Source organism: Amborella trichopoda, chromosome 3, assembly GCF_054954075.1.
Source record: "Amborella trichopoda isolate Santa Cruz 75 chromosome 3, AtrichopodaSantaCruz75HAP2 v2.0, whole genome shotgun sequence".
Lineage (NCBI taxonomy): Eukaryota > Viridiplantae > Streptophyta > Magnoliopsida > Amborellales > Amborellaceae > Amborella > Amborella trichopoda.
In genome coordinates, this window is record NC_142338.1 from 45,471,983 (window position 1) to 45,482,287 (window position 10,305).

The following is a 10,305-nucleotide window of genomic DNA, read 5'->3' on the forward strand; positions in this document are numbered from 1 at the left end:
TGGAAGTGGATCTGACAGGAGGTTAATCGATTTTCCTATCTGATCTGATCCTCAGGCCCAAAATATGCCCTCATCGAGCAATATATGATGCAACCTTCAAGAGCCATGTTATGACCATTTGTTTGATCCAAAATTTAAAATATACACTCTTTTTATTCTAATGAACCATTAAAAAAATGAAAAATTTGAAAACACAACCTAAAAAGCATTTTTTTAACCCAATTAACATCGGCCGTTCATTTTGGTGAGATGCTTAGATCTAGACTTTAAAAGGATTTTTTCATTTCCAATTTGTTTGGATAACTTGATTATCATTAGATGAATAATGCTAAAAAAGAAAAAAATGATTTTGAGTTTATAAAAACTAAAATCTTAAAATTCACCAAATGAATGGTCTAAATTCATTTTTGAAAGGGACTCATTTTGATCATATCTAAGGTTCAAATAGAATTTTTTTTTTTTTTTGAAATTGATTATTGAGATGAAAAGAATGTGTGTAAAATTTTGAATAATACAAATACCAAACATGGTTTTCTAGAAGTGTCGTTGCATTATACTATGATTAAACCGTTGCATAAAATCAATGCCCAAACATCATCCGTTCATATTGCCAGAAGAGACTTTAATATTACAATTATCTCTCACATTAAAAAAAGCGTCCTTTTCCCATCCTCATAATACATACAATCAGTAATCAAGAGAGAGAGATTAAACCCATTTCTCCAATTCCTCACCTCGTATAAACCACACCCACCACCACCCCCCAGCAACAACAAAAAAGGGCAAAAAAAAAAAAACAGCATTTATTTTAATAGATCATCCCCATCTAGTATATTTCATCATCTGGTATCTCTGGGGTCAAAAACTTTTGCGGATCCTTCATAATCTCCTCGTAATTATACTTGGGCTTCACCTTCTCAGGCACCGGAACAAGTGGGATTATGGTATCCTGGTCAATAACGCCATCAATAATCCCATACTCCACAGCCTCCATAGGTGACATGTATCGATCCCTATCAATGTCCTTTTGGACTTGCTCAAAGGTTCTCCCTGTGAAGCCAGCTATGATCCTGGCCACATTGTCCTTGTTGTGCATAATTTCACGGGCTTGTATTTCCACGTCGATGGCTTGGCCACTAGCTCCACCAAGCGGCTGGTGTACCATAATCCGGGCATTGGGCATGGCAAGGCGCTTGCCTTTGGTGCCACCACCAAGAATAATTGAGGAGGTGGAAGCTGCAATCCCTAGAGCGATTGTGGAGACATCGGCACGAACAAGCTGTACCACGTCGTAGATTGCCATTGTGGCACTGGAGAGAGAGAGAGAGAGAGAGATCCATATAAGCATGAAATCAACAAATAGGTTCATGTGAATCATGTTTTTGTGTAGGTGTATGTGTGTGTGTGATTGTTTGTGTTTTTCTTTACATAGATACATACATTACTATGTAAAATACACATACATGGGTATATATAACATACATGCTTTCTTGGTCCATGTGGACGCACACGCAATCAGTAAAATGTACCTACAGGAGCAGTTTTCAAATCCTTAGCCAAGAAAGGTACTTTACTATACTTCAGCTTCAATGCTTATTTTCAAAAGCTCAGATGAATCAAAAAGTCCCCCAAATCCCAGAAAAGAGCTTTGTTCATTCTTGATTCCTTGAACCCAAGCTACCCCTTTCTTTTGGATATACTCCACTCCAACCAGCCAAATGAGTATAATTTCTGTCAGGCATTAGTTGTCACCAATTCAACCAAAGAAATCCGAAGTGGAAAAACAGTATCAACTTCAAGCAATCCACTATTCCACTTTATGGAGCTTTCTTTCCAATACGGTCATGGGAAAATGTAGTCCCTTTATCTGCAATTTTCGGTCCACATAGACCCTCGGGTCCATGTAAACCCCGAAGCCTCTCCACTTTAAAAAATCAACCTTATGCCCTTTCCCACCTTTTTTTTACGTGTAGAATATAGAAATATCCTTATTCTTTTCAAAAGTACCAAAATCATCCAATCTCAAAAGTACTCCCAGAACCAAGCCTGAATTTGGCTGGTAACTTGCCGAGGAACCAAGAAACCCCAAAAGCCAATGGCTGCTTCAGGCTGGACTCTCCAGATTCTCACCAGGAAACCAATTTTTTCCAGTGAGTATTCTAATTCATGCATTTTGTGCTTCTCTTGTGAGCAAAACTCTACCCCTCTCTCTCTCTCTCTCTCTCTCTCTCTCTCATATTAGACTGGTAAGAGAAAATAGCAAACCCCATATTCTTCTCAAATACAGTTATATGATGTTCATTTTCAATTTAAAGAAAATCCATTCGTTTCTCTTGATATTTTCTAATTTTCTCTCTCTAAAGATAACAATGCCAGGATCTTCGTAATTTCTCTCCTTTCTGCTCTACGTGAACCTATCATAATCCTCTCCCACATAAGTTTCTTTTTTCTCCTCGAAGTTTCACTTCTTTATTGTCTGTGTGAATATGCATCATATCTTTTGATCTGTCCTTTTCGTTTCAGTTGTTATGTTATTGGGATATATTCATCTTCGCACTCTAGGGAAACCACATGTCTGATTTCTATTGGGGGTTTCAATATCTTTAAATTTTATTGCATGTGCATTTTCCCTACACAGAATACATAAAAATCACCTATACCCATCACAAAATTACCCCTAGATCTTAGGATTTCCAAGCATTTATCAGTGTATGTGGATCGTCATCATCTAATATTGAGAACAGCGCACTCTCTTAAAACCCTTTTAGATGTAGTAGAAGAGAATGAGACCTCCTCTGCTAAAAAACTCCAGCTGTAAAACCCCTAGAGATGGGTCATGGCTTTCTTTTTCTCCAGCTGAATAAGAACAAGTGGAGGCTCCCCCATAATCATTAAATTTAGAGACTGAAAAAGACTGATCAAAATAAAATAAGGAAACTTACAGATCAACAGATGGGTTGCAATTTTCTCCAAACCAGAGAGAGAGAGAGAGAGAGAGAGAGAGAGAGAGAGAGAGAGAGAGAGAGAGAGAGTTTTGCTGACAAGAGAATCACAAAATGCATGAATTGGAAAATTAGCTGGAAAAGTTGTTTTCCAATGAGAATCCGGAGACTCCAGCTTGAAGCCACATTGGCTGGTTTCCAGGAAGTCCTTGGCCATTTTCTGGCCAAATTTGGTTTTGGCTAACTTTTGAATTTGGAATGATTTTGGTATACTACTATATCTGGAAAGAAAAATGATATTTCTTTACATTCTACATGTAAAAAGGAAGGGAGGAGGCATTGGTCCAATCTTTTAAAGTGGGAGGGGATTAGGGGGTTTACGTAAACCAAAGGTATGTGGACCACAAATTGCAAGAAGGGGCACAGCACGTCTTTCCCTCAAGTCCTTCGTTTAGTTGTGCATTTTTGGGGATTCAAACTTGAGATTTACTGAATTGTCAACACTCTTAACCATCGAGCCGGGTCCTTCATTCCTATCACTTGGTTGTGCAAGGAAAAAGTATTCCAATGTGCAAGGAAAAAGAATGACTACACCCAATCAACAAGTATCCCCCCAGAAAATCCCAACATGTCAGCATTCAAGAAGCTATGTTTCCTCGTTCAATGATAGTTTTCTCAATTATCTGGAATGCCCATACGTTTTTTTGGAAGTGTTAACTGTCTGGAATACCCATATATTATCAAACAAATTTAGTAACTTTTACTGGATAGTTCAACCATGGCTCTAAGAACTTGTTAGAGAAAAATATCCAAATTACTGTATCCTAGGAATTCTAACCGTCCTTGGTATTGCCTTGATGTGATTTTCTGCAGTTTCCCAAGTGATTTTCTAATATAATTATATTCTGTTGTACATTCAAATCACCTGGATGCTTATGCATCTATCAGGGCTCTCCTTTTACTAATCTTGTTTTTTCAGGCATTTCCAAAAAAACCTAGGACTTCAAATGGTCTTCTAGAAACTTATAAATTTGCCTGCCCTTGCATTCTATAGCAATAATGGAAAGACAAAAAGGAAAAACCCATCATTCACTAGAAATTACTACATCAACAGGGTTTTTGAACTGATGCCTTCTTATATTTTAACTATTGAAAATTACACTTACTATTCATCGTCAATCACCATTTATGCTTGGTTGCAAGAAAGAAGTAAAATCATAACAGCTTATCATTTCCCAAAACTCATAATGATAATAGAAAATGAAAACATTTTGTACCACTCAAAATGCATCCAATTCATTCTGCAGTTGTAGTAGTGGAAAGGAATCCAATGTATTCTTTCATGAAAGGACCAAAAACCGTTAAGGTGGATTTCCATCCACATATAAGACTAAAATCAAGTATGTACCTCATCAAAGAACTTTAAATAAATGCAATGGTCATTCTTACATCTAGGTAACCAAGCTCAACATAAAGATATCAAATGTTTTATACCACTCTTGAGGCTGGCTTAAACCCATATAAGGACTTCTTCAGTTTGCACACAAGCCCTTCTTCGCCTTTTCCAAAAATGCCTTCCAATTTGCATCTAGACTTCTTCAAATTTGCTATGCAAAAATTTTGCCTTCGCATCCATTTGCTTGAGTTCTAAATTATGCATAACAACCAACCCAAGAACTATTTGAATTGAGAATAATTTGACCACTGCCAGAAACATTTCATCAAAGTCAATGTTTGTTTTTTGTGAATCTCTTTGTCATTAATCTTGCCTTATACTTTTTAAGCTGGCCCCTTCTTTAGCTTAAACACTCATGTACAACCAACTCCATCCATTTGCTTAAGTTCTAAATTATGCATAACAATCAACCCAAGCACCAACTGAATTAAGATTAATTTTACCAATAGTGGAAAACTTTCAGCAAAGCCAATGATTTGCTGATGTGAACCTCTTTACCATTAATATTGCCTAATGCTTTTCAAGCATACAATCGGGCCCCTTCTTTAGCTTTAAACACCCATTCACAACCAATTGCCTTTTTACCTTTAAGTAGCTCTACCAAGTCCTAATTTTGTTTCTTTAAAGAGCCGATATCTCTTCTTCCATAACCCTCCTACAATGCCCCGAATTATTACTTTCAATGGCTTCACAAAATGATGTTGGTACTTCAGTTTTTCAATATTAGAGCATGTAAAGTATCTAGATTCATGTAATCTTTATGCCTCTTGGGTGCACGTATTTCTCTAGTAGAATACCTAGGTAAAAAAAGCACAACCTCATCTGGATTTTTCATGTCATCTGTTCATCATGTTCTTCATCAAGATTAATGGGAATATCCTCAAAAGGCATCATTGCACTTATAGGAGGCATTTTGGGGTGGCTTTTAAACTCTTGGCTCTCATCTCGCACTTATTTATCATCGTCGTACCTCTTCATCCCTTTTGCCAATATGGCAGAATCATCAAAATGGACATCTTGGCTTGTGATTATTTTTGGGTTACTAGGATTCCAAAAATGGTATCCTTCACATCCTTGCTATAACCTGCAAACACGCACTTCTTTGACCTTCAATCCAACTTTTCTTTGGGCAACTTGGAATAAGTGCATAAGCATCACAATAAAATATTTTTAACTTAGAAATAATCACTAGGAGTTCCATACTATACCTCACTAGGAGTTTTACTCTCAAACATTACAAAAGATGACCGGTCAATGAGATAACAAGCCATTAATGTGGCTTTCACCCATAGATCTTATTCTAGATCGGTATTGCTCAACCTGCATGTTGCACGCTCCATTAAAGTACGATTCTTCCTATTAGTGACACATTTCTGTTGAAGATTATAGCCATTTCTATAAAACCTATTAATTCCTTAGGCTTTACAAAAATTTTCAAACTCTTTTGACGCAAACCCCTCCATTACCAGTCAGAAGAATTTTGATGTGAGACCCCATAAATTCTTCTACTTTGGCTTTAAAATGCTAAAACGCACAAAATACATCACTTTTGGACTTTAGAGTATACTTTTCTTGCGAATTCATCTAAAATTGAGACAAGGTAAAAGTGCACCTCTATAAGATGCAGTCGGTGAAGGCCCCCATACATCCAAGTGAATATGGTCAAGCTTGCACTTGTATGTTTCCTGACCTTGAAAGTTTGTCTTTGTGCTCCCCCCCAAATTTAAGTGTGATAAGGTGCTTCCTCATTAAGACCTCTATACCCTTAGCACTCATGGGTCCCAATTTTCTCTACCATTAGCAAATGGAAGTTCCTCAATGTCCACCATAAAACTCACCATATCATCTATTGTGATTCCAATAACTTGGTACAAGTTCCTAATTCGGACTCCTTTCATTGCAACTAAAGCCCCTTTTGAAACTTTGATTACTCTATCTTGCCCGGTGAACTTGTAACCTTCCATATCTAGGGAGAGAAGGGAAATTAAGTTCTTTAGATTCAACACATGCCTAACATCTTTTATTGTCTGAATTGTTCCGTCGAACATTCTTAAACAATCCAGACCCATTCCAACTATTTTGCTAGTTGAATTGTTGATTATTGATATTGATCCTCCTGCACATGACTCGTATGAGTCAAACCATAATCTATGTGAGTAAATATGATAGTGGCCCTACAATCAAGGATCCGATTTTGATAGAATATAGGATTGCAAGCTACCACCAATACTTCATCTTAAATGAATTTGAATGTCAATAACTTGATTAGTTTCATTCCTAGATTCTCTTTGATTTTATCTTGTCACATTAGGATTTCTGGAAGAATCCATCATTTCCTTTTAAAAACAACTTTCTTAAATCAACGTCTAAACCTCTCCATGTATTAACTCTAACTATTCTCATTGTAAAACTGTAACGAGGGTACCTCAACCTCTCACACTTCTGCTCCCACTATAATAGGCTCCACAGCAAACCCTTTTTGAGAACTTTCTCAGCCGTACCTTTTATTTAGTTTTTTCTCTCTCATCCATGAGCATTTTTTGCTCATTATGTTTGATTTGATTGTATTTTGAGCACCCGCTATGTGGGATGCCGTAGGTAGATTCATCTTCATGTAAATTCCTTTCTTTATCAATACAAAGTTAACATTCTCAAAAAAATAAAATAAAATTCATTCTTAAATAATTGGGCTATCCACAAAACCCAAATATATTCTTGCCATTAGGTTCCCTTGACTTTGATTCGAATTTAGACTTCCTTCTTGAACATTTTCTTGATGAACTAGTTCATTCATTTGATCAACCCCTTTCCACAAGAGCTTCCATCTTCAATCCAATTGAACTATCCAAAGATGCCTTCTTTCAAAGTTCTTTAACAAGGAGGACCTATAAACAAACGAGGGAGTATACAATACTACAACTTAATGTAGTGACAAGGTTGCTATAGAATTCCGGCAATGTAGAAATTAAGGTGACCGCCTTATCCATCTACCATTTTCTCCCTAATACTTTCAATTTGGCTAATCAAATTATTGAACTCATTCAAGTGTTTTGACACTTTTTAAGAGAATTCGGTTTGCGAGTGATTTTGTTTGATAAATCCTTCGATGTTTTCTTCTCAATAGAGTTGACCACGACTTCATTCACCAAATACAAGTGAACAGTGGCTCGTGCCTTCATATCAAGTTGCACAAATAAATCTTGCATTTTTAGTTTCTAAATTTTAAAATCTTTTTTTGCATTAAATTTCTCCACCTTAAACTTATAATTTCCAATTTTCCTAAACTACCACACAACTTCCTCGAGCTCTAATTCCACTCATTGGCAACCCGAGGACAACCTTACTGATATGCTCACAATGCCGGTTCAAGTAGAGAAGTTAGAGTGGAGCCTAACTTCTCTTAGTTTCAAGAAAGGGAAAGAGTGAAGGTTGGGCAAGGCAAGGGTGTGGTTTCGTATCAAGGTGGAGATTGTTAGGACAATAATCCAAAATCACCTTCCAATGGCATTTTCCTATTGTTTGGACGCATTTTTGTCACAACAAAATTAATTTAACTTGGAGCTTTTCAAAGTCATTTTCGAGAGAGAGAGAGAAATCATAACGAAGAGAGGTTGAGTTTTGGGATAAAGAGAGATAGGGAATTTGCTCATCCATTGGCAAAACCTAGCAATTGCTGTGCCTTGGTACTGGACTGAATTCATTGGTGTTTCACCGGCCGATAGTGTCAGGGAGAGGAATCCATTGATGGTGTTGTTATGGTAGGAAACTTAATTAGAGATTTCTCTACCATAGTGAGGTCATGAGGCAATCTCTATAAGATCCACAAAACTTGTAACTTGCCCATTGCCTATAGATGGAGACTACTTTGGGTGAACCACATAAATGTGGTGTGTTACTTTGGTTTTGCATTTATAGGGTAGTTGTTGGATTCACATTTTATTTATTCATGGTTCTTTCTATATTTTTTTCCCAAATCTTTAGTAGACATTGTTGTTCTCGGGCATCTAGTGTTTCTTTTGTTTCTTCTTCTTCTTCTTCTTTTTCCTTGAAATGGGCTTGCTGGTGATTGATTTTGAAGTGTTCGATTTGTTGATACGGGGAACTTACTGCATCAAGTAGGAATCGGGATTGTCCCAGTTTGCCAGCAAAACAACATTATACACAAACAGAAGAAATGTAGAATACCCCCCCAAAATAAAAACCTGGTTCAACAATTCAAACAACCCAGAAATGAAAGAAAACCACATACAAATCGAGCAAATCCATTAACAACAGAAGCACCATCAACAAATTTAATATCAGAATCTGCAGAATTTTATATGACAATAAACAATAAATATCAGCGCAAGGAGAAAAAGAGCAACAACTTCCATAAAAGAACTCGTTAACAGTACCTTAAAGAACCACCAGGAGAATTGATGAAAAGGCGAATATCCTTAGTTGGGTCTTGAGCATCTAAGAGAAGAAGCTGGCTTATGATCGCATCAGCTAAAAAATCATCAACCTGGTTGCCCAAGAACACCACCCTCTCTCTAAGCAACAACCCCATGACATCAGCCTCTGCACCTCTCATTGCGGTCGCAGGGGTCTGAGGAGAAGAAGAAAGAGGATTAGGGCACATATTTGAAGAAAACGGAGACGACCCAAAAACGAAATCGAGGTCATGGGACTTTTGGGGAAGAGAGGGAAAAGCAACATTTGCTTTAATGGGGAAGGAGGGTTTTCTAGAGAGAGAGAGGAGGGAAGGAAGACGCGGTTTTGAGAGGGTGGGAGATGGTAGCACAGAGGGCAGATGAAGAGCGTTCATGGTTTCTCACTCCTTGAGCGAATGAGAGAGAGGAAACCCGGAACAAAGACTGAAACCTAATTGGAGTGAGAGAGCTAAGGAAAAGAGCGCGTAGACTAAGCTCCAGCGGGTTCTTACTGTGCACATGCACCCTCGGGAGGTACTCGGGAAAATGTGGTTTCAAAATTTGGCTGAGACTACCTAATGGACACGGTTTTTACGAGTCGATATTAGAAATGAGTCACCTCTCCTCTTGGACTTAGGGTTTTAAGGACATGTAATCTCTACCATAGTGGTCATGAATATAAAAAATAAATAAATTTTAAAAATAAAAAATAATAATTTATTTAAAAATATTAGACCGTTAGTTTTAATTGTTTTTAAATAAACCACCTATTTGCATTCATTTTTAGGATGGATGTTTTAAATCTTGGGACCACATATTATAGAAATTGTATCCATCTTTAGGATGGATGCTTTATATCTTGGGACCACATGTTATAGAAATGCAATCCAACTTGCATGAAACAATTTTCCAATGCTTATTTCATAGGGACGGTATATTATGATACTATTTTTTTTTTTTTTATAGGGAAGTCATAATCACTTCTAGCTATTAGATGACTTGAACTGTGACACAAAATTTGAAAAAAGAATTATGAGTTTTGAGTCTAATTAATGGCACTCTTACAATCAACCATATTCGAAATCTAATTGACAATAATAATTGTGATCTCTTTATACTAAAAGAAAAACTACTTAATGTAATGACAAAAGGGAAGTATATAATGAGACCATTTACCTTTGTTACAAGGTGGTCACAATAAATCTTGACCATTGGATGTGAAATTGGGTGGCTGTATTTATTTAATTAACTAAGCTCAAAGTTCAAAAGAATTTTTCTCAAACTTTGTGACACACTCCAACAATTAGATTTTACATCCGATGATTGTAAGTAATTGTGACCTCCCTATTCTAAAAGCCGCATTGTATACAATCCCATAACAAAAATAGCATCCTAAATGTAAAGATACCGTCGTTAAATGCACATAGAAAAGTGCCCAAGCACCTTTTTAATTTATCAATGTAAAGGAGGTTTGATGAAGCGTTAATTGACATTT

The 10,305-nt window shown here is 36.8% G+C and overlaps 1 protein-coding gene across 1 annotated transcript; it reads right to left on the reverse strand.

Moving 5' to 3' along the window:
- Nucleotides 1-530: 530 nt before the first annotated feature.
- On the reverse strand, nt 531-9,248 carry CLPP4 (CLP protease P4). Its single transcript, XM_006854118.4, has 2 exons — nt 8,793-9,248; nt 531-1,310 (listed from the first exon to the last, which is right to left on the reverse strand). The coding sequence occupies exons 1-2, from the start codon at nt 9,203-9,205 to the stop codon at nt 827-829; spliced, it is 897 nt and encodes a 298-aa protein (XP_006854180.3). The 5' UTR covers nt 9,206-9,248; the 3' UTR covers nt 531-826.
- Between the last annotated feature and the right edge of the window lie 1,057 nt (nt 9,249-10,305).

Bases quoted from the DNA above. Each gene is read 5' to 3' on its own strand.
- CLPP4 (XM_006854118.4), bottom strand. From the start codon at position 9,205: ATGAACGCTCTTCATCTGCCCTCTGTGCTACCATCTCCCACCCTCTCA. The intron at 1,311-8,792 runs GTACTGTTAACG...CTCTCTCTCCAG, and splicing joins TCTCCTGGTGGTTCTTTAAG to TGCCACAATGGCAATCTACG.